General features: G+C 36.2%; 1 protein-coding gene and 1 long non-coding RNA gene across 4 annotated transcripts in view; both read left to right on the top strand.

Annotated features, from left to right (window-relative positions):
* Step (cytohesin steppke) overlaps positions 1-10,125 on the top strand; it is a 63,429-nt gene extending 53,304 nt beyond the window's left edge. For all 3 annotated transcript variants that reach the window (XM_076388190.1, XM_076388181.1, XM_076388198.1), the window contains 5 exons: positions 740-1,345; positions 5,646-5,757; positions 7,420-7,647; positions 9,367-9,436; positions 9,893-10,125. In XM_076388190.1, coding sequence (XP_076244305.1) covers positions 740-1,345; positions 5,646-5,757; positions 7,420-7,647; positions 9,367-9,436; positions 9,893-9,980 — 1,104 coding nt within the window. In that variant the 3' untranslated portion in view covers positions 9,981-10,125. The remainder of the gene's footprint in view (positions 1-739; positions 1,346-5,645; positions 5,758-7,419; positions 7,648-9,366; positions 9,437-9,892) is intronic.
* Positions 10,126-24,607: 14,482 nt separating this feature from the next.
* LOC143188068 (uncharacterized) lies at positions 24,608-25,774 on the top strand. Its single transcript, XR_013003465.1, has 5 exons — positions 24,608-24,740; positions 25,029-25,119; positions 25,183-25,329; positions 25,413-25,545; positions 25,614-25,774. It is a non-coding gene; the product is annotated as an uncharacterized LOC143188068 (long non-coding RNA).
* The last annotated feature ends 12 nt before the right edge of the window (positions 25,775-25,786 follow it).

Below are 25,786 nucleotides of genomic sequence, written 5' to 3'. Positions count from 1 at the left end.
ACACTACATATGAGGGTTAGTAACTTCTATTATAATAAGGAATATCATTTTTGGTGTCATTTTTCGATTTTGATGAAACTTGGTATACGAGTCCATCGAAAAGTAGTAGACATGTACTTTTTTAGCTGTTGATATTCATGGTTAGTGAGTGAAAACCACCCTCGAAGTTGGGGTGGAAAATATGTTTTCGTAAACATCTCGAAAACTAGTGCACGTGGAAAAAAATGGTAAATATATACACAAAATGTATGGTTTTTTATAAGCAATAAGATGACGTAAATGAAATTTGAGATATTTACGAAAATGTATTTTCCATCCTAACTTTGAGGATGATTTTCACCCACTAAACATGAATATCGACAGCTAAAAAATGTCTAATATTTTTCGATGCTCTACTTGTGTACCAAGTTCCACCAAAATCTGAAAATGACACTAGAGTGATGTTCCTTGTATGATCACTTCTCGAATAGAACAGTCTTTCCCCACTTCGCGAGTGCCCAACTTTCCTCGAATTTCAAAACAAAAATTGCGAAGTCAATATGACAAACGAAGATAAACCCGAAGGGGTTAAAGTGTCCCGGTACTCAAAGCTTATCCCCCTTAGCCTCGCGTTGAGGCGCTCATTGGCGACCTGGAGAACGGTCGCGTCCCTAGGGATTACCAAGGTCCGTCCCATCCAGTGGCAAAGGAGAGGAAGCCATTGTCGTGCGATGCTCTGACACCCACCTTTCTTTTGCAGCAACTGAAAGATGAGCTGGGCGAGGTGGTGGCCGAGATGGAGGCGATGGAGGGCGGCGGGCTCGCGGCCGACGAGACGAAGCCGTCCAACAAGGCGAAACAGACGTCGATCGGCCGCAAGAAGTTCAACATGGACCCTAAGAAGGGCATCGAGTACCTGATCGAGCACAACCTCCTGGCCCCGACGCCGGAGGACGTCGCCCAGTTCCTGTACAAGGGCGAGGGCCTGAACAAGACGGCGATCGGCGACTACCTGGGCGAGAGGCACGACTTCAACGAGCGTGTGCTCAGGGCGTTCGTCGAGCTGCACGATTTCACGGACCTGATCCTGGTCCAGGCTCTGAGACAGTTCCTCTGGTCGTTCAGACTGCCCGGCGAGGCGCAGAAGATCGACAGGATGATGGAGTGCTTCGCGCAGAGGTACTGCCAGCTGAACCCGAACATATTCACCAACACGGACACCTGTTACGTCCTCAGCTTCGCCATCATCATGTTGAACACGTCCCTGCACAACCCGAGCGTCAAGGACAAGCCCAGCGTCGACCAGTTCATATCCATGAACCGCGGCATCAACAACGGCGGCGACCTGCCTCGGGAGCTACTTGTGGTGAGTGTCTTTTCGGGCATACTTCCTTCTGGGTATTGTCTGGAGGTGCTGGGCTGTGGTTACGGTTTTTAAGAACGCAGGCGAAGAGATGCGCGAGGAGATAGGCGGTATTGTCTTTGGAATAATAGTGACCTGTAAATTAAAGTATGTAAATTGTTTAAAATTGATACGCCTGTGAGACGTCTCAGAGACAAGAATCTGTTTTATAGTACCATAAGTTGTTGGGAGAGAGATTGCATCAACAGATACTCATCAATACTCAATGCCATAGCGTTGAGTTTTTTTTTTGTGGAACGATAGCATCTTTTAAGACTGATTTGCTAACTTCCTTCAGAGATTGTCATTAAGTTTTACTTTATGTGTGTCATTCTCTGTACGTGTATCTTTTGGGATTTAATACCAAAGACTTTGTCTGTTAAATAAATTAATTAAATCAAATGAGAAGATTTTGAGGATTTTTGAATAGAATATTTTAATACTGAGAGACTTACAAATTTGAGTGATAAAATGTTGGGTTATTTGAAAATTTCAGTATTTAGGTATTGGAGTATTTGGACATTTGAGTACTTAAATATTGACGTACATCTTGGAGAATTTGAATATTTAAATGTTAGAGTATTTGGAAATTTAAATATTTAAATATTAGAATGTTTGGAATTTGATACTTATGAAATTTTTTTAGAGTTTACATATTGAAATATTTAATTTTTATATTTAATTTAAACATTGGAATATTCGAAAGTTTAAATATTTGAATATTAGAATATTTGAACGCTTCTGTATAAACGAAATTTGAATTCCTATAAATTTTGCTGCACTTGAAAATTTGAAAATTTGAAAATTGAGAACCGTGTTCGTGCTAGAGGAACAAAAGAACACTGGTAGTGGCATCAGACGCAACTATAACCCAAAAATTTGGCTATTTTGTAGCGCATAGCAACGAAATATAAAACATTGCAGTAAAAAAAATAAATAATAGTCTCTCAAATCCAAACCCAATTACCAATTTTCGTCTTTTAGGGCCAATGCACACAAGCGATATTTTAACGCACGATTTCGTTGCGTTCATATGTTTTTCTTTTTTTTCTCAATTACAAACAATGAAGACAGACATATGATCATAACGAGATCATGCGTCAGAATATCACTCGTGTGCATCGGGCCTTATAGTTCGACAATTATAATTGAAGGTAGAAATAACTAGTTTCATAGTAGAGCGTCAGAGAATATCTAAGAACCGTGAAATTTTCCATAAATCCTGTGTCGACAAGTCTGACTCCGATGTTTAACATTGCAATTTTCGCTGGATAGTCACGCTTCCGTGGAAAATGCTAATTCGCTTTGTTGCGTTAGCCGTGTCGCGTCGTGTGGATGTATCATACGCGAAAGATTTCCTGCAATTAGAGTGGCGCTGCAGGTGCAACAGTTTTGTTAGCTGGGCAACACTGTATTCTAATGATTAAGTACTGTTCCGACAGCGGAAATGGTTACTTGGAAGCGGAATTGTAACAGTAAATCAATGGTAATATTCATCAAGCATATTCCGTTTAACATAATTGAATGTTTGGCGGAACGGGTAGAATTTCAAGTTTGTCATTTGTCGAAACTACAAACTATAAAATTATCTCCACATATTGCTGCTGAAAGATTGCCTGGCCGTCAAGTACGATCGCTCGAGATTGAAATTACACGGTGATGCAATTAGCCGCGAGTTACTGTGCCAATGAGGAAACAGTTTTTGCAATATTCTCGTAATTTACGGTCGTGTTCTTTCATAGAACGTTCAGTGTTCTAGAGGTCTGCTGACGATAATATAACTTAGATATATGCTTTTAAACGATGAATGATAGTTTTTGGATACTTGGAATAGAAATAGTAAAAGAGGTGTTAAATGATGATAAAAGGATACTGGGAATATTAGCTAATAGATGTATTAATTACTTGAAATAAAAGATATGAAATTGTTGGTGGTACAAAATGCTAGAAGAAATTTTAGTAGAAATACTAGGAGTATTTTTAGTACTTAACCTTGGTAGAGACTAAATATTGGAAATAACAGAAATTAGACGTAGGTACTTACTTGGCATGAGAGATACTAGACAAAATATTCAAATTTTCAAATTGTTTAGTACTCAAATATTCAATTTGTAAATTTTAGTACTCAAATATTCAATTTGTAAATTTTAGTACTCAAATATTCAGTTTAATTTTCAAATATTCAAATCTTTAAACGCTCGATCTCTTCCCATTCATTTGAATTTCTGGATTCTAATTCCTGAAAGAGGTAAGAAAGTAATAGAGATTCTGAAAACTGTAGATATGAAATATTAGGTATATAAAATATTAATGTAGAGCGTTACTGAATACAAGAAATACTCTATCTGTGTAATATGAATTACCAAAGATATTAAGAATGAGTGAAACTAAATACCAGAGATACTACACATTAACTATACTAAGCACTATACAAACAACAATCTGACTACACCGAGTAACACAAATACCAATGATCATCAGTACCAAGAATTAACGATACGAATCTCAATAAAAATATTGCGAATACCAGACATCGAAGACGCTGAAACATAAATACCCACGAAGCTTCCCCGCGAATTCCATTGGATATTCCCAGGTGACGAGCAACGCGACTGTTCAAAGTGGCAAGCAGGCCCTAACAAACACGCTAAATAATACAATAGCGCGCGCAACAACGGACGTACGTCATCAAGCGCATTCTAGAGGCGACCGAAAGGTCGTGTTTCCATTCGCGCGATCCGTGGCCAGGATATAAAGCAATTGGCGCGCTTTATGCAAGTCGCTCGCCGGATCACGGTTATTAGATGAACCCAACAGCACTAACGGGGAAGTCCGTTGCGATGATTCCTTAATGATAGATTTATGCAAAGTGCCACGGCGCGCAAACGATCACCATCGCGATGCACGTCGCGTAAAAATGCTGTTCTCAAGCGATCCTCGATATCGTTCAGAACGTCGATTCCATCGGCAGGAAGCCAGCAATCGATTGCCCAGCGATCCTCGATAAGCAAGCGCAACGCTTCGTATCGTTGTACCTCTTCTGAATCACATTTGATCCCATTAGGCCGCGAACCAACTCGCGTTCGGTTTACAATTCCTACTCTTCTCCAATGGCGGCGTCTACGTGCCGTTTTTGCCATTAACGTTAACGACACTTCTGTTCACTGTTAGCCGAGCTTCCTCGACGATTTTTATAGCACAGCGGCTGGAGTATTCGCGCCATGTAATTTACAGACATTTTAAAAACTGTAGAAAATTGACTCTACTGACGGAGGAATTGCAAAAAATACGAGCAGAGCGAAAATTCAGGAGACAATTTTCCGCTGGAGTTTAACGAGCATGCTGTTATAGTTTTCGGTGTACGTTGCGTTGAGAGGTGGTCAGCGATGACAGGGGGAAAAGTGAGCGGTCAAAAAACCTGGAATTTCCACTGACGCACTTCGTTCGTGGCTACTGTAATGATTTTCAACGTCTTCCTTTTTCTATTTTATTTTAACATTCTATTTAATAATATGTAAGAAAATTTTGAAAAATGTACTGTGCAGGGTGTTGCCAAACATGTGGGACATTTTTGGAGGATATGTTCTACGCACGTAGGCAACGAAAAATGTTCATGTGGACATGTCTGGAAACGTTTAGTTCTTCAGTTACATGCTATTCTACTCTTTTGTACTCTGTTGTGTTATCTCTTTTAAGGTCCTGCTAGGTCCAGAGGTACTCTGACCATTTGAATGAGTAGCACGCAGAGATAGGTCATAAAGAAAGTATCATGAATTTTTTTCATTCTCTTCGTGTCTAGAATCTATCTTCCAAAAACGTCTCACGTATTTGGAACACTTTGTATAGTCAGAATATAGCTAAATCACGGCTCTTCTTGGCACTACAGTTCCTTAGTTCTTACTGTTAATATTGAAATAAATTGAAATAAACTTGTAACAAAATTTCCTTCCTCAGAAAGACGTTTTTTAGCTACTTTTTTTAAAGGTGTTTCTTAACCCAACACGACAGCAATATCTACCATAATAGTTCAGCTATACACAAACTACCGTTCCAGTGACGGATACAGTTTTCGAGTATCTCTGATAGGCGAAAATATGGCTCCTATTATAAGGTTTGGCCATTATATAATGTATACATATAGTGAGAAATTCAGATAATTATTACATAACTAATATAAATTATGGAATACAGAGTATTTAGAGTACCGTACATCAGTGAGAACCATTTATCAAGGTAAAGTAAGTTTTTTCTCATCCTTTTTCAGAGTCTATACGAAAGCATAAAGACGGAACCGTTCAAAATACCGGAAGACGATGGCAACGACTTGATGCACACGTTCTTCAACCCGGACAAAGAGGGCTGGCTCTGGAAGCAAGGTAATTCTTCGTAGGCGACCGAGTCTATAGTTCGACTGTCTCCTTTCCGACGTTTTTCCGGCTCCCTCTTGACCTGGTATGATTTAGAACGTGGAGACCTCTTTGCGTGGCTGTGAGAAGATTGTCACCGAGAGCATGACTGATCGAACAACCTCGCGAACGTTTCGTTGCTCGTCCGTGGATTTTTTTCTCTTGGAAAGATCTCGAGTGGATGTTGAAGTTAACCCTTTATAGCGTCGTATCTGAAAAAATAAGAGTCTTACTGCTGGAGCTTTTGAGAATGAATGTACTCTGACTAAAATTAGGGAATCGGGGAGAAGTTGAAAAAGTTTGGAATTATTTTGCAGATTAAAGAACCTGAATGTTATCTTGTTATACGTACCATTTAAATAATAGTAATCAGTTCGTATAGGTCTTTCAAAAGTGACATAAGTCAGAAAAGTATATTTTTTAAGAGAAGCAAAAAACTGTTTGAGTTTACGATAAACTTATTATTATAAGTAAATGATGTTAACAAGAATAAAATTATCTAATGAAATTTGTCTTTTCAACTCGTCTTTTGAGTTGTGTTAGATTCGAAATACTTGTGCGAATTGTATTCATGTAGTCTACTAAATTAAAACAGAATACTATAATCATTATTTAATGAACTAACTTCGAGCCAAGAATATTTTGTCATATAGCTCAACATTATTAAACATTGATAAGTGATTCCAAACTTCTGGCATTATTAAAAGAAGATTTAAAATTGGAAAGTATGATAATGCCTTATAATAACTCTTCTTTTGACCACCATAAAATTAGTATTAATACACTATACAATTAGTATAAATACACCATAAAAGCAATTAATTAATTCTAGTCCAACAATTTCCAAATATCATTTTCATTCCAAAACTTCTAGAATTGAATGCAAGAAGGCTGAGTAAATACTGCTTGAGTTCCATTCATATAATCCTTCTATCTCATTGCCAGAGCATTTCCAATGACACTTCGTCGTCTGGGGGGTCGAATGCCACCCACCAGGCGTAAAGCGATACTGGATCGTTTCCGTTCTGATACGGGTGGTCAAAGGATGCTCGCAGACGAGATAGAGCGCGATCCTGTTGTTCAGAGGCCGCTCAACACCGAGCAAAATTGATTCACGAGTAGGCAACTGTTCAGTCTCGCAGAGGAAGCTAGAAACGCGAGAGGAGTACATGGCGCTATGAAGGGTTAAAGGAACGAGTGAGAACATCCTGGGGCAGCGTTTCCCAAACTGTCAGCGACCGCGGAGGCTGAAGGCCTCGGATGACTCGAATATTTTCAGCATTATGTCGCGGCATACCACGGATAGTGGTATGAAACAGGAGTCTCAGTGGTTGGAGACAGGACGTCGCGCCATGGCAGATATCTCGTGACTGTCTCTCTCCAATCTCGTTAGCGTGAATTCGTGTTGTCAAAGATCACCCACGGTTTAAGAGCCAGTCGAGACAGTTTGGGCACCGTTGCTCCAGTCGACACCCTGACGATGACGAGACGATGTTCGTTAAGTACTCTACCGACTTTTCTTATATCGTATCGCTTTGTTCCTCTGCTGCCCTGACGGAGACAGCAGGTAAATAACGCACGTAGAACACGTGCATCGATTCTTAGCTTTAAATGTCGCCCTTGCTGTTCCAGGCGGACGTTACAAGAGCTGGAAGAGACGGTGGTTCATATTGAACGACAACTGTCTCTATTACTTCGAGTACACGACGGATAAGGAGCCACGGGGCATCATTCCGCTGGAAAACATTCAGGTCAGGGAGGTGCAGGATCGGCACAAACCGCACTGCTTCGAGCTGTACGCTGCTGGCTCCGAGTTCATCAAGGCGTGCAAGACCGACAGCGAGGGAAAAGTTGTCGAAGGTATATCGGATAAACGGAAGTTAATTTGACCCGACCTGTCTGCAATGCGACGAAAGATTACTTTCCAGTCGTTACGTTCCACTGTTCGATTTACCGTAGCTTGAGTTTCAGATGTTGGAACAACCTTTCGATTTGCTTTTAACTGTTACTGTGATCTGCTAACCGACTGTAAAGTAATATCGATGGTACAGTGGAATATAGTATGTAGTCATGGTTGTTGCGTGAAGTATGTATGGGTACCTATGACACCATGGATATTTATAGACACGCATACTTATTGTTAGTTAGATCGTGTATAGTCACTGTACTTTATCATTCACAGTATAGTCATGTGTGGCAACTTCTGGTCGCGTACAATTTTGCATATCACAGTCACTATTTAAGGGCACTTGTAGTCATGGCTATAGTTATGTATAGTCGGGTGTACAGTTACTAATAGTCATGTTATACTCGTGTATAGCCAGGCCTATAGTCGCTTGTAGTCATGATTATAGTTACTTATAGTCACATATAGGTTGTCCCAAAACTGATGGTTACAAAATAAGACGAAAATGTAGAATACAAATTTTTGATATCATGTTTCGTTTTCGAGAAAATTGACTTTGAATTTTGGCCAAGCTACAGGTTTAACAAATCAGTAACAGATAAACAATCAGTAATAGTCAGACGAGAGTGTTCCCCTTACCTCGTGTACCCTTCAAAATTGTACTTTCGTACGCTTGTACCCAACCATTATTTCAACTCAATTTTCTCGAAAACGAAGCATGATAACAAAAAATTTATTCTATATTTTTGACTTCTTTTTTTATTGTGGATTCATCTCCTTTCCACTTGTACTATCAGTTTTGGGACACCCTATGTACTCGGGCTTATATTCACTTATAATGTTCAAGTCTATAGTCACACATAGTAGGACCTATAATCATTTACAGTATTAAGGTTTATAATCACATATAGACAGAGCTATAATCATTTATAGTTGAACTTATACTATGTTATTACTGATAGTCATGTATAGACACTTATAGGTGTATTGTATAACATGTGGTGATGCATATCACGTGGAGTTACTATATCAAAGTCGCTTATAGTCACATGTAATCACATAGTTGTGCATCATAATACATTTATAAAGTTACTTATAGTCATGCACAAGCACTGTATTCGTTGGACATACTAATACCGATGGTTAGATCCAGTCACTGCATCGTGATCATCTTACTAATTAGATTGTAGTCACTTCGAAATATTCTCAATTTTCCAGAAATAAAATTCTAAACGTTCAAAACATTGATAGATAAGATTATAATAGTAGAATAACAATAGTCATAAGAAATTTTCGAGATAGCTTCGTTTTTCAGATTAGAAGTTCTAATGTCGAAAGCTTTATAATCTTAAATACATTGTATGTTAAAATTTCCAATTTTATATTTCCCAAGGTTTGCCTTAACATCGCCAACTCTTCCCATCTATTAAGACACTTGCCGCGTAATTAATGAATTAATTTCTGCTAGCCAATGTCAGAGAATAAACCGCTAACGAAACCTGAAGAATAAAGAATCCGTCGTGCGTGTCGAGCAAAACATCGTTCTCACGTCGGGATCGAACGCCGTGCATGCTATGTTACCATTTAACGCGCCTTTTTATAGCAGACCTCGCCGTGTACGCGGTAATTACAGCAGGATATCGCAGTAACCGTTATTTCCATGTATGTTCCAGGCAAACATACTGTGTACAGAATGTCTGCGGCCACGGACGAAGAAAAGGAGGAATGGATCAAATGCGTACGGTGAGTAGTGGATTCGGTACGCGAATAATTCAGAGAAAAACGTTGCAGTCGCGGTTGCGTCGCTTCCTTCGCGATAGTTCTACGCTATCGTGAACTCTTTAATCAGAAAATTACACTTGGAAGTGTCATGTACCTCAAAGTGGTATTTGCACTAGCACCTTCACAGGAACCAAAATAAGTTGTGCGACTTTTCCTTATGTACATCTTAATTCTTGGAAAACAATTATGAAGAAATTTATACTTGGTTTCAATTATAGTACAGTATTTCTGTGAATGATGTATTTTTTTTTAAATTTGTTATTCTGACACCAATAAGAAATGAACGTACATTAATTGGTCTCAGTAGTTTCAGCGTTAAATAACGAAAGCCATTTTAAAATTATATACAAAGGAGCAAGTCTTTTACTTACGTTAACTAATGAACTTTTTGAAGAACTATATTTATCATTGTTTCAGACAAAGCATATCGCACAATCCCTTCTACGATATGCTGGCAGCCAGGAAGAAGAAAGCACAGAAGACCAACGTGCACTCGAAGAGCTAAACGCTGCCACGGACAGAGCTTTCGAGAGGAAGCTTGGCGAGATACAAGACTGGTTTTATTCACGAGCCTGCATCTTTGGTCCAGGGTCGTGGAGTACAATCAAACGAACAATTTGGACGAAGGCCTGTCGGGAGATATGCATGCTAACGATCTCGAGAGAAAGGAGGCATTTGACAGTTGCCTGTGATTGATTACTGTAGATCCGATGGCATCGTGTAGAGTTGGAATACGTATCACAAGTGGAGAGAAAGGAAAACGATGCCATTGGCAAAGGGAGAGTTTTCGTGGCATCAGAGGCCTAGAGATTATTATTTAAACAAATTGAAAGCGTTTCCTAGAGGATGACCCAGAAAGACGTTTAAGTTATTAAACTTGTGGAAGTAGAGCCTGTATTTCCAGTAATCGTGATTATAACGCTGGACAAGTACAAGGTCGATGAACGTGAAACGATGACCACTTTGTCTTCATAGAAAGAATTTTCAAATCGTCGTTCTTTATAAGTTCGACGAAGAATCCCTCAAACAGTACGGCGTGTGTAGCTTACCAAGGCAAAACATAGATGTAGATCGCGCTGAACGAGAAGGGAACGATGTGGAAAGAGTGAAATCTTTCTTACTTCCTGGCAGCTTTAGAAAAATGTGCCGACGCTCGAGATTTCTCTCTCGAGAACGCGTGAGATATTTATTTTATTAAGATCGTATGGACGTAGTATCATTTCGCGTGTTTTGAAAAGACAAAAGAAGAAGAGAGAAATGGACGTATCGCTGGACAAAGACTCCATACGAAGGAGATTCGGTAAGACGAGTGTATTATATGTGATAGTCGTGTATTTATTTGAAAATGAAAGAAACATGTATAGATAAGACTAGATAATATGTTTCCTTTGATATATACCAGAGTTTTTCTGGTTCTGTACATTATCGTACAGGTGGAAAGCATGGCGCGATTAGCCAGTTACGTGACTATAGACTAGAACGATAAAGTTTTCCTTTTGTTTGATTATACATATTATAAATATAAATGTATACATAAAAATATATATATATATTATATAGAAATATACATATTACTGCACGAAGTATGTAACTTCGTGTATTATATATATAAATATTGCAATATGTTAATTCCTGATAGTACGGAGAAGTTGAAAATAGTAACTTGAAGAGATCCGATCAAGAACCTGCATCCTGGATAATATTTATATTTGCGTGGTGTACAGTGATGATCAGGAGCAGGTTTACAAGGTGTAAAACAAGGAAAACTCTTGGAAGTGATATTACTCTATATTGCACAAAAATGGGATATTCCCTAACGTAAGATAGACCAGTGATACCAACGCAATGAGTAAAGTTAAATACTGATATTACTCACATAAACTTGAATTCACCCTCTGATCGTCACTGTAAAATAGAATACATACGAAAACTGTTTTTTGATATTTGATATTTCAATTTCCCTAAGTATGTTATTCCTGTTAACAAAGAGCTACATGAATTTATCCACATCACCCAATTTCATCGCTTTTACTTTCTTATAAAAGAAAGAGAAAAAAGAAGTTTTGAGCCAACATTTTGGGCTATGATATTTTTTGTAATTTGCCATGGTAACGCGTACAGATCTGTTTGTGAATTAAGAATTCTCAAAGTTGTAGATCCCTCCAGTTCAGTATTTATTATAAATTCTAACGAGCTTAAGCCACAATCATGTTTCGTGTCAACGCGTTAAATAGAAAGACCAGAGAGAAAATAAAGATGCGGGTGCCTTTCAGATCTTGTTCAAGCTAGTCGTGTAACAGAGCAGATCCGTCATATACATACGAGATTATAAAAATGGGAAAATTCAAGTTTTTTTTTTGCTATTATACAAAGAAATGTCGGACATCGAAAACGCCTTATTACGATACATTTAATAATGAAACGCAGAAATAATTATAGGTGAACAAAAGCATAGGGCATAAGTTTTTTAACGTCACGCTACATTCATAGTAAAGGAATGTAAACTGTGCTACAAACAAGTGATTTGTATTCGATCGTAGTTCCAAAAGCACTTTCTATTTGATCATTAATAAAACAATTGTTTCGTAATTATTAAGACCCGTCCTTGAATCGACTTTGTATAAAACTTCTTTTTTTCTACTGCCCGCGGTAACATATTGATAAATAATGTCAGATGTGTTTAGGTGGCCATTGTTTGTCTGTTAATAATTGTTCAATGATGAAGAGTACATTTTCTTATTTCCACGAATTTAGACATAAAAGGAACACTACTATTCATCGTTTTAGGAGTTGTATAGAGTTAGTTTAGGCAAATGCGTTAAATCTTTCGCTCATTCTCCTTTGTGTCATGTTTCCTGTCGAAAATTTGTCGGTTGATGTAACATAATTTATATTTAATTAGATAGGAAAGATGGATTAATTATCTTCCTTGTTGCATTACATTGGATTGTCATTGTTAGAGGCAAGACTGAATTATTAGGTTCGTTCAGAATTGTATTATAACACCCACAACTATTTATTTCAGATTATTTATATATAAGAAAGTTTTTAAAGTTAAAAAGTAATTAAAGGATGAATCAAAATTAGTTGTAAAATAATCCGTATTACAGATGCAGAATTTTTAATCATTTTTGGAGTTAATGCACATATACATATAATAATAGAAATTTGTATATTAGTGAGATAATTAATTCAATCTAAAGATTGTATAAAAAGCTGTAGTTTATGGTAAAAAATTTGTACATTTCGTTGTATATTATTTTCATTCGATAACTGTTATGTATTCGTAATGATCTGTGTACTATATGTACGATCTTATATGTATTAATTTAAACATAAGTAATAAATATTACTATTTCGTAAGAAATATGAAGCACTGACGAAGTATAGGACAAACTTAGTATACTTTCTCCCCAAAATCCCTATTTTCTTCTTGATAGTAATGCAATATTCAAAACCTTACCTATGTTTTTACTTTTATTTTATGGATCAAACGATTGACATCAAAGAATCAGATAAACTAATTCATTATATCATAATCGAATATAATAAAATTGTTTATTGATTGTTATAAAGTGTTCTCATTAAATTCCTTACCGAATAACCGTTGATGCTCTACGCTACCTTCTTATTTAAAAATTGATTCTTATATGGACACCTCAATTCATTTTGAAATGATACTAAGTAATAAAACTTCTTTATTTATTACAAAAAAGCATTTAAACAATTTTACCAAAACAGGTAAAAAATGAATAAATGCCTAGCTATTTGACGGTGATCTATGAACTAATGCTCTCCTTTTAAAATTCACGGAATTCAGAAAGCTATTCATTTATTAACTTATGAACAATTTGAGAATATAAAAATATTCTGGAGATTTTGAAACCTATTATGATACATCAAAACTGTTTATTCATTGTAAAAAAAAGCATTTAAAAAATTTGATTCAAACAGACTAAAAAATTTTTAGTAAGCTAGAAGCGACATCTGAGAATTGTGAATAATGGGGCACTTATTCTTAATAATACAGCCCTAAATCTACCAGCGCCCTCAGTAAGCAGATTTTCGTAATACTTAAAGTATTGTTAAAAGGCTGCATCAATTAGAATCAAACTTATTTAATAACAGAAAACAACATCTTCGATAAAAGGTAAATCATTTAAATACTACATAATAACACAGTTTTGTAGTCTAGATATTTCCACAATATCTATGTTATTTGAAAACTGTATGATACATTGAGATTTCATACTCGAAAGTTCCAAAGTCATAAACGCTAAAGCAGGCATTTTTAAAGATGGTATATTATGTGAGGTATTTGGTGATTTCTACAGAAATAGGCTTTGAAGTATAAATGTGCTTTTAAAGACTTTGTTTTTATATTTCGACTCGGGAAGTGCGTAGTTTGAAAGTGTATATCCCAGCCCCTTGTGTTTACACGTGCCCTATTTTTTGTTGGAGCAGTGAAGTTCCGCGGTCGCTAGCCTGCCCCCTCCCGCCACCTACCTGCCCCTTTCGCTAGTCCCGAAATGAGATGAACGCCATCATTAGTTTCGTGACAGTCGTCGAGTTCAGACGCTTTTGAAGTTCCGTGAATATTAAGGTACGTGTCACTTACCTATTAACGTATAATTGCTTTCAAGTACTATTAATGTTTTCGTCTATCTTCTATTATTACTTCTACCTAATTTTAATAGAGTTTTGGTTGGATATTTCTTCAATAATTTGAAAAAAGCTTGATGGGTTTTCTCGACTATTCTCTGTTCTCCATCTCGATTTATTTCACACTGTTTTCATTGAATTATCATTGCCAGCGATATATTTCAAATTTATTTGTTACCTGTTCGCAAGGGAATTGTATTTTTCTTAATATATTTGGTTTAAATTTGTGTTTCTTTTCTGTTATAGGTCGCTGGTTTGAATCAAAGCGACAGAAAGTGGCGCCAAAGGGACGCCGACGCCATGACAGTTAACGAACTGATTCAAACGAATTTTCACGGAGAATTGGTAAAAATTGAATTCTTGGTAACAAAAAGTGGTAACATTTATATATATCTATTTTTATTGTCTTTTATTGTGTTTTTATTGAATTGTTGTTGTTTATATGTATTAATACGGAAGCCTATAATCATTTAGTGTCGAGATAAAGGGAAAAACATTTGATGCATATTCGTATTGTTTCGAATAACCAACTTTTTACTTCATTGCAAATAGACAATATGGTGGTTATGAAAGTTCGAAAAAAATCGCAATTAGTGATATATATTATCGTACTTTGACTGTGATTATTCAATTTTTATTGCCATTTACAGAAAGTTTATTGGTATTTTAATCATTTTTAATAATCTGTCTTTATGAAATAATTGAAATTGCATTTATAAATAATTTTCGATAAAAGTATAGACACGATTAGTCTATCATAATTTTGATTCTTGCAATGGTTTCTAAGAATTTATAAAGAATTCACAATTTTTTAATTTTTTTAGTATGTAACAGTATGAAATATATTTAAAACTCTAATAACGAAAGTCTTTTACATAGTACATAAATAATTATTTTCCTGGAATTTTTATTCAGAATTAAAAAACTTAAATTAACTACTATACTTACAGTCTCTAACATTTGCAAAAAGGAAGTAAAAAGGTCTGTGATTCTATTTATAAGAATGCAGTGTTTTCATAGCGAACATTCGAAAGGAAAAGAAATGAAATGTTTGTCTTTTATTTAATAAACTTTTCTTTCAGCAAATTTGTACCGCGTGTAATGCGGTTTAAAGTTTAGAGTCAGTGTGCTCCGCAGATATTTTGTTTTGCTTTCAAGGGCGAGTTGGCCCAAGTAGTGTCCGTGCACAGTGTAGGGTACACGCGATAGTAGAGTCTGTGTTTTGTGCGTATTCTGAACAATTCCAGAGCTCCGCGAGGCTCTGATGCGCGAGAGTAGATTCAGTGTTGTTCGCCGGCTAATATTTTCGTTCGCGGTGGTAGTCCTTTATTTTTTTTTTTTTATTGCTTAAAAGTGGCGACATATCGGTATATAGAGTCATGAAGGAGAGTTCCAGAGTTCGAGAGTTCGGGCGTCGGAACGCGAAGAATAATGTAAGTATTGTTTTATTTTACTTGGATTTCAAATAGAATTTAAATACCATGAATTTTAATCTAGAGTTTAAATTATGAAGTTCTAAAAATTTGAAAGTTTGGGGGCTTGTTTTTTTAAAAATTTGATAATTTAATAATGGGAAGATATGGTGATAATTTGATAATTTGAAAATTTTTAAAATTTGATAATTTGATAATTTGAAAATTTGAAAATTTGAAAATTCGAAAATTCGAAAATTCGAAACTTAAAAATCAGGAAACTCTAAAAACTGATTTTCTAATATTTTATACTTTTTATTTCAGGCCCAGCAGACACCCCCTGGGTAATTCGTCGAGCTGCCTTCATCCCGCGGGTGTTAAGGTAACGCATGTTTAAAGTTCCTCCGGTCATTCAACCATGTCGTAGGACACAAAGGTCCGAAACGGCACGAGTGACTGGTTGTATTTATTTATTTGTTGCGAGCATAGTGACCACGGGTATAGATTTATACTCGTGAGTAGTAACATTGTTGTGTATTTTTTTAGATCAGGCTAGGGTCTTCTTGTACAACGCGTTCTTTAATAAAGCAAATATTCCATTTCATTCAGAATATACTGATAATAACTTATGAGTATATTGTTGGATGTTGGAATATTAGTTTACAATATTAGAATCTTATTTTATATATTAGTATATTATTTTATATACTTTGTTCAAAGTATATGAAATAATATATTAAAATATTATACATACATAAAAGAATAAAGTAGTAATGAAATGAAAACTAAGTGTGATATAATAATGCTATTGAATCTATATCTATATTTATTTGTAATAAAGGAGTTTATGAATTACTTAAATTATTCAAAGAGGTATTAGAATATTATCCCGATGGTTTGATAAGAGAATATTAAATTCTATGTACAAGAAGGCATTCGCGGCGAGTAAATCTCGTTGTCAAGTATTGAGAATGAAAAACATTTTTCTTTTTTTTTAGAAAGCTTTACTTTGACGACGGGATTGCTCGATGTTTAATTAAGATTTCTGAAGTAGAGTTTCTGATTATAAAATACAGTAGTCTTTATCAAGACTCTGATTTAATAAAGAAAGTAGTCTTTTAATAGTCTTTTCCTTTGCCAAATTATATAAAGATTAGAGTCATTTTTTTGCTACACCGTTAGATACTGTTTATGCTAATAACTCTTTTTAGATCAGGATTTTCAGGTACCAATCCCGTACCCATTGCCTTCGACTCGCTCACGTGCCCAGGTGCTACTTGGACGAGTGGAGGCGATGGGGCACGATGACCTAGTCATAAGATTTAATATTTTTCCCCAGCGACTGGCACTGTGTTAGTGTATCATGCACGACGTATTTTCCACTTGGTGTGTGTGTGTGGTTAGGCAGTGGAATTGCGTCGATGTTTTCCAAATGTAGTCTTCACATGTACATATTCCAATTCCACTCATGATGGTAAAGTAAACACTTTACTGGAGTATGTGCATTCTAAAAACGATAATACACCGAAAGCGTGTATGTCAATCACTCAATATTAAAAATTTGCATTACTTTTTTCTTTTTTTTTTTTAATATTCACGCTCAAGGATCACTAGCCTTTGCCAGTCGATTTCAGGAAATGGTACGTAACTTAGAGTGTGCTTGTTGAGCGCTAAGCTCGGGTGACGGAGGCGTCCCGGGACGTCCTCCCTAGTTTAGGTCCTGCACCCGGGTGTTATGTGTGAGAATCGTGGAGTGAAAGAGCCGTGGGTGGGGGGAAAAGTGGGGGACGCGATTGGTGTGCTTGTATTTTTGCCATTTTCTTAAACAGAAGATCACATCAAGAGATAGGTAGGTAGCTTACCTTCTGGTGTGCCTGTTAGATGTAAGTAGGTAGGGCCAGGGCAGGTCATCACAGTCTCTGGTCGGGTAGGCGCGTCCTCGCGTGGTGGCCTGTTTCTGGGATCCATTTGAAGGGACAAGGTGAAGCTGGCGCGATGGAGCATGCCATTGCCTCGGTTTCACTCTTGGTTCTTCAAATTCAGCGACATTGCACTAGGGTCGCTGAGCCGCGATCGGAAGGACAGGCTCGAACGTAAGGTCCCAGTTTCTGGGGCTGAATCCATTTGGGGAGTTAAGAGTGTAGCTGGTTCGATGGTAGAAATACCATCGTCTCGGTTTTCCTCTTGGCTCCTCAAATTCAACGACATTGCACTAGGGTCGTTGAGCCGCGATCGGAAGGATAGGACGAACGTTTATCCATTTGGGGAGTTAAGAGTGCAGCTGGTTCAGTAGTAGCAGTATACTGTCTCAGCTTTCCTCTTCGCTCCTCAAATTCAGCGACATTGCACTAGGGTCGTTGAGCCGCGATCGGAAGGACAGGTCGAAACGTTTATCCATTTGGGGAGTAGAGAGAGCTGAAGCTGATCCGATGGTAGCAATACTGTCGCCTCAATTTTGCTTCTCGACTCTTCAAATTCAGCGACATTGCACTAGGGTCGTTGAGCCGCGGTCGCGGAAGTCATAGGTCGAACGTTGCGCCCGAGATTCAGCACGCGTTCACGAACAGAGATTTCCTGGGAGTATTAGACTCTCTCGCAATTGCTGGTCGTGTTCTCGAGCTTCGCCCTAGCTTGAGGATTCGTTCGTCCTCAATGCGGTGGGGAATCTTCGGGCCTAGAGTTAAGTAAGACATCATCAGGGTGGAGTACCCGAAGAAAGAAGACGAAGAGTCCCTGCAAGAATTGGGAAACTACTAATGGCTCGCCATCCGAGGATCCTTATCCTCTGATGGAGAGTCATTCCTGTTACTACTTTGTCACTATGCTCATATTAGCTTGTTAGTATTAAGTTGCCATGGCCGCCTTAAGCTGGCCCAACGAGGGAACCCAGCAATGTTGGGCAAATCGCGATTGGAATTAGTGTTGCGAGATTAATACGGTTTGAAGTAGTGTTGCGATGAATTATAAAACGCGTTGCTTTGATACATATTTTGCATTAGAGTCATTTTGCATTAGAGTCGTTTTGCGTTAGAGTCATTTTGTTATTATAGTATTTCTTTAGTGACTTATACATTTAGAGTCCTAATACTATTAGATTTTTTACTTAGTAGTAGTAGTAGTAAATTAATTTTTTGTCCCTTTTTCTTGAATTAGTGTTGCGATACTGAACGCGTTCCCTTTAAATATTGCTATTTTGATTAGAGAATTTGTTTTGTATTACGATTAGCTTTTTGAAGATTCAATTGCAATTTTGTAGTAGTTCTTTCTTTAAAATTAGAGTTGCGAAAAAGATTGATCGCGTTTTCATGTAGAGTTGCGAAAAAAAAGAAGCCCAAATTGAACGCTGGGACCAGGAACCACACCACCCAGCCTTAAAGAAGGCTGGAACTAGGAACCACACCACCCAGCCTTAAAGAAGGCTGGAACCAGGAACCACACCACCCAGCCTTAAAGAAGGCTGGAACCAGGAAGCACACCACCCAGCCTTCAGGAAGGCTGCAACGACCTGCCGCGAAATAGTGTTGCGTATGATGAGATATGGGTGCATAGCATTATAGTGTTGCGAGGAAATTGACATACGGGAGCTCGTTCTTCGTATTCATTGAATAAACACTGCGACCAATTGGGAGCTTTTATGTTCAATGAATTGCGAAGACTTATTCTTGAAAAAGCACCTTCGGGAATTTTTTTGAAATGTTGAAGTAGAGTCGAAAGTAACATAGCGCCCTTTATGCGGCTGCTGTCGGGAGCTAATTATGTAATTAGTAAATTAGTGTTGCGAAAACAATTCATACGCGATTGCTCGAAATGAAAGCCCTTCTGGCAATAATCTTTTTTAGCGCCCCACGTGGCTGCTGTAGGGATTCTGTGCTTCATATTCATTGAATTAATATAGCAACCAATCATGCATTCCTTTTTTGAATGCATTTGGGAGCTTTTTTATTTAATGAATTATGGAGAGATCGCGAACACATCGGAATTTTTTTAGATACTATCGCGTAAACAAAGTAGTGTTGCGAATAATTAGCGCTCTTTGTGGCTGCTGACGGGAACTCATGTTCATTACATTAGTATCGTGATCAATTTGTCCCTTTTTGGACACTGCGAGCATTTAGCGAATAAATATTGTATAGTTTTCCCTGTAACCTTCATCGACCACTCCTGGGAAAGGGGACGGACTGGATCCGCCTCCGCCCATCCTTATAACTCAGTAGAGGAAGCGACTTGGATCCGAATCTGACTGGGTTCCGTGACTCCCTCTGTTTTCGCGATACTCGCGACCGAAATGCTATACATAATCTATTCGATAAATGCTCGCGGCCTGGGGTCGATCACGAGCGTATTTGTAGAACATGAGGGATTGAAATTTAAATGTCCGTTTTTGAAAACACTGCTGTAAAATATGATTAGAGTTTGGTGGAAAATATGATCTGCTTTGCCAAAAGAATATTATATTAAGAGTACTAATATGTAATGAAAATTTTAAATGTGTACCTAGTAGATATTGTAAAGAATGAAATGTTTTAAGATATTCAATTGAATTACTGATAAAGTTTTTATACAATTTTTTGAAATTAGTAATGGTTTTCGTTATTAGTTTTCTGTATTGTATTTTTCATATTTGAGAATTGATGTAACAGAGTAGTGTATATTTTTTATGAATTTTAAGAAGTCCTCTGCATTAATCAATGTTATTCGTGGTTGTTTGTAAGATACTATGAATAATATGAGCTTGCATTTAAAGGTGTATAAACGTGTTTCAATATTTTATATTAATGGTAACTTTTGCAGTAGCATTGATATTAAAAAAATGCTTATTAATTTTAAATTTAGTTTTCCACCTCACTCCTTTTTATCTTGACACTGAATTAATTTCATTTTAAATTTCATTATTTAAAATTAAAATTGAATTTTTAAAAAATATTTTATTATTGAAATATTGAATTTTTTGAAATTTAAAAAAATCGAGTTTTATTTATATGTAAAATGTATATTGCAAAATGTTTTATATAATATAAACTGTATATTGTGTATTGTGTATTATATATTGTGTATTGTATATTGTATATGCATAGATCTGGGCATATTTTAATCAAAGTAAAGATAACAATAATTATTTAATATAATATATACATAAGTATTTCAAGAAGAAATACATAGCTATAAATTAAAATAATACATTCTTGGAAGTATGACCAGATCTAATTATTAAATGTACTAATCAAGCACACAAGTTTCTGTTACAGCAAATATTTCTAGAAAAATATAGGTTTATTATAAAAGTTAACAAAAATGAAAATGATTGCTATGTGGAGTTACAATATGAAATTAATATAAAGAAAGAAGTAAAGAAAGAAAGAAAGATGAACATCTTCCAAAAAGTGTAAGAAAAAGAGACTCGAGTCTCGGGATTCATATTAAAAAATTATGGTTAAAAGAATCTTATATTAATGCATTTCTGCTTTCTGTTTCAGGGACATTATTTCAGGATGTGGATTCATGGAATATTATATTCCATGAATTTTTTGTTTAACACATTGTTTAGTTTGTTTCAGAAATTCATCGTGGGACTATCATCGTGGGATATCGCCGTTAAAAAGAATTGGGGGGATATTAGATACTAGATAGGCAGGCAAATAGTATTAAGTAGACAAAGTAGTACTTAAGTAGTAGTCGTGCGCTTAAGATAAGGTGGTAGTATGGTGATGGGTAGTTATAAGTATTTTAATAGATATAAGGTGCGGCCTTATTATAAGTAGTATAAGTTAAAGCGTTCTTAGTTAAGTTAATTTAGGATAAGTTAAAATAATATGTAGGTAATTTCTTTTCAGAACTGTAGAGAAAAGCTCCTTTTGCTGCTTGTTTGCGGAACGATTAGAATCGTTTGGCAAACAAGTATCAAAGGGATGTAAAATATATAAAAGGAGGGTGGATGGGATTGCGGTAGGGCGGGTCTCCACTCGCAGCAACCTCCTCGTGGTGAGACCTGGGCAATCGATATTATTTTGTGCATAATTATTAATCGCATCACAAGCGACATTGTGATACAATTATTAATTATGTAAAATATAATTCGAGCCAATTGGCTGCGATTACTTATTATTTTGCCGGTATAAGCTAGAGAATTTTGAAGATAGAGAATAAAATTTGTTGATATTATACTTTATTTTAAGAAAATTGAGTTTGAATTGAGTGTAAAGAAGTACAGTTTTAGGGATTTGAGGATAAATAGGCAAAGTAGACTGTTTCTAATTCACAGTAGAGAAAGTCAATGGCAAGACCGTGAATGTTTCCGTTACTCTACTTACTCTACTTACTCCAAAACTATTCTTTTGTACACTTGAACCTGATTGTAATTCAAGCTCAATTTTCTCAAAATACAGCACGACACTAAAGAAATTTATTTTAACTATCAATTTTAAGAAAACCTGTATAATAAACTCACAAAGTGTTATAAAATTATGACTATCATTCGTAGATAATTAAGCCGGTAGACGTATAAAATATTTATACATGTTTACAGCCTTTTAATGAAATAATTCAATTAAAAATAAAAATGTTACTTACACATTTGCCTGATGAAGCAATCATAATATTCGTTCGGTATTCCATCTCCATTTCGCATACCATGCGTGTTTTTTTGATCGGAAAAACTCAAGTGGATGAATTAAAAAATAAGGAAGAATTTGTCTTACTGTTCTTACTATACAAAGTATTCGGTTAGAGGTGCAGAAAACTTTCACTAATTTCTTCACGCTTATAATTAACAAACGGAGACTCAATCGCAGTTTTGCTATTCTTGATTTTCGTCTTATTTGAATATCTAGTATCATCTCTTAAATTTCACCTCACTCGAGAACCAAGCGATTTCTTCCTTGAAAAATGGGAACACGTCCGTGTGTTACTTGACAGTGAGTGAGTTCAGACCTTTTGAATCTTTCCGATTTACGCGCTTAAGTAAAGCAGAAATAGACATGAATCCTTAGATCTACAGTGCACAGAATAATATTTTCACAGATACAATATTTTCACAGATACAATACACAGAATATATTCGAAGCACAGAATAATATTTTCATACGAGCAGGTAGAATCGAAATGAGAATGTAAAATAATTCCACGGCTAGGGAATCAAGAATATACAATTACATACAGAGTATAAAACATGAAGTCTGTTATCTAAAGGACAGAAAATCTGCTTGGAATTTTGAATGACGATGGAGAACATCCACAAAAACCACAAACTTTAAAATCTTGTGGTGCTACTCGAGAACACGAGCATAATCGAGAATAATTACATATTCACCATTGGCGCGAACATAAAGAAGAAGGTGATTATCATCAATATCATTCTGATACATCGTTGGCGGTAGGGTTGCAGCGGCCAACTACCAATTAAAGTTAGCAATCGTTTAGACACCGAATATGCAGGTTGATCGAATAAATCCATATTTCGATACTTGATAGTGATCTCTTTCCCTTTCTCTCGATGTGAGATACCAAAATAAAAAAAATGGGTAAAGTTTTCTCTGTAAGTCTCTGCTTTCAATTTAATATCATTGAGCACACTGAGTCTCGCACAAACTTATTAGAGGAGAAAACTGTGTCCTTTAACAAGGGTGCTTTTCTTGTTTCTCAATATATTGGATTTTTTGTTCACATCATCTAGGAGATCGAATGACTGAAATGATTCGGATAATAGCATAGAAATTAACAACGATCCATTTGATGGACATTACAGTTACGGTCTGCATCGATAGCTCTATACTAGCACATAGGAAATGATATCGATCCTTGGAGTTTATTAATATGATAAGCTGCACCGTCCCTTACTTTCAGTTATTGTATTATGAGGCAATTACAACTGGGTTAGCAAAGGGGTATATTACTTCAATTTACGTGTCTCTATTAATTCGTCATTAAAACTCACTTTTCCTTTAAACTCTTTTCACTCTCAACTTGGGAACTACTATATGTTTTAGGATAATTATTCTACCATATTGTGTATTTATATCTGGTGGGTATGTAGCAGAAGAACAGAAAGGTTTTTGTTTCATTCGAAAATTTCTTACTACGCTTTTCCATAATGGATGCGTCATCGATGACCTTGTAATATTGTAATTCGTGTAATTCGTATAATTCGTGTAATTCGTCGATGCTAGTGGCCTGAAATTGTGTACCTTCGAAAGTTATTGCTTAATAATCTATAAATATAAATACGTCCTCTGAAATAATTACAACACCGTGTCTAAGATAGGACTTACTAGATAAGTCCTACTGACGAGTCCAATTTTTCTCCTGTTTTCTTTTTTCTCGTCTTTAACATAGCAAAGTTGTCACAAATATAAAATAAATCTGCTTGGAATTTATTTTCACATATACCATTTTCATGAGACGATAGTGCATTTTCATCTTCTTCTCTTTCAATTAGGATTTCATTTATATATATTCATTGTTTTTGAACTGAACGAATTTCGAGGGAACAGTGTACAGGGAGAAGTATACGAATACCTTGTTAATTTAATCCATTTTCCTTCGTATTTCAGGTGTTTCAATTTATCACCGTTGGGGTGTAGATCTTGACGCGGCTCTCAATTGTGTGCCTGCGATGTTAACAGTATTTGTGGTAATGAAAAAAGTCCAATGCAGAACGGTCTGGTCGTGATTTTGTTCAGAACACTTTAAATTAAATAAAAATGCTTGGATTCCATGTTTTGAAATGGTCGATTTTTGTTCTACTTTGTGACACTCGTATTACTAAATATCAGCAGAATCTCGTTAAATCACGAGCAGACCACGCTGCGTTGGACTTTCTTCTTTCAAATTAACCCTTTTTTAGCTCAAAACTTTCTCATATAAGAACGAAAAGTCAAAAAGTCCTGTAAACCCACATTTTTCTCTAATTTGATCGGTAGTGTCACCTCTCTGCCACATCTGATTCTAAGCACTTAAATTAAACGAAACCTCGATGCAGTATCTACATAAAATGGAATACTATCATGCCATAGTTGACGGTATGGATTGTGAATCTTTATCCGCAGATTTCGTCTGAAGACGATGCATATATTAAACAAAGCTGCGCTGCAAAAAGAATTCAATCGCAGCAAATGCGAAAGGTTATTGTTGAACGAACAAGAGAGAATGTATGAGAAACTTGTGTTATGCATTAAGGAGCACAAAATAACTCTAGAGTAAGTGCATTTAACATCATATATAAGTAACGAAGATTACTTTGCAAATTAAAGGGATGATCACAAAACACAGCTGACTGACAGATCATAAGCCCAGGTTTCAAGGGTCGTTCTCCCTGTTTATACTGATTTTGAACAAGAATTCTTAAAATTAATCTTCCATTTGTTTGAAATAAGTAATCTAAACTGTAGCAAACGAAAACCCATTACTAGATACATATACATATTAAAGAATACTCCCATATTATGAATTTTCAAATCCACTAATTATATCAATATTTTATTCAGATACACTAAGCTTGTCCAATCGGCATTCTCAGCCCCTGTGTTTATTCAGGCATTATTGAACATCATATGTTTGAGTATCACCGGCGTACAGGTAAGTGAATCTTTATAAATCGTGAAAATTGATCTCTTCTTTAGACTGTTCGTTTCTTTTTAGGCTTTATTCAAACTGGCCGAGGGAAATCTAATCTAATCTCACGACGAGATTGACAACTTGAATGATGGGGCAACACATTCATCTGTTTTTCCTCTACTTTCCTGGTCAAAGGATGCTCGATTTCAGCACGCAAGTGTATTACGATGCGTAAGAACGCGATACAATATATACTATAATTCACATTAAAATTTTGCGAATAATTACTTTGTATTTCTCCTCGTCCACCCTAGATTAGAATGCAAGTGGACTGATTGTTATAGAAGAACTCGAGTCATGTACCAAATTTTAGTCATGAGTACTTTGAAACCAATCAAGTTCGTGGCTTTGAAGATAATGCCATTAAATATGGAAACTTTTCTCTCGGTAAGTAATAAATACCAAAGCTCATGAGTTACGCGATTTAGATATTGAAAATAATTGTTTGCATTTAGATCACACAGACTGCGGTATCCTATTTTACAGTCTTGTCATCGACTCTTTAATGAATGACAGTGGACATTCTATCTGACGTAGTTGAAGCTGAATAAGATTGCAGTATTCAATAACTGATTAGAGAAGATCGTAATTTTCACGTAAAAATAAACGAAGTCAAGCAATTTTCAAT

The sequence above is a fragment of the Calliopsis andreniformis genome, chromosome 2 (assembly GCF_051401765.1).
Source record: "Calliopsis andreniformis isolate RMS-2024a chromosome 2, iyCalAndr_principal, whole genome shotgun sequence".
Taxonomy (NCBI): domain Eukaryota; kingdom Metazoa; phylum Arthropoda; class Insecta; order Hymenoptera; family Andrenidae; genus Calliopsis; species Calliopsis andreniformis.
Note: the sequence above shows the minus strand (reverse complement) of the source record. Positions and strands in the feature narration are given on the sequence as shown.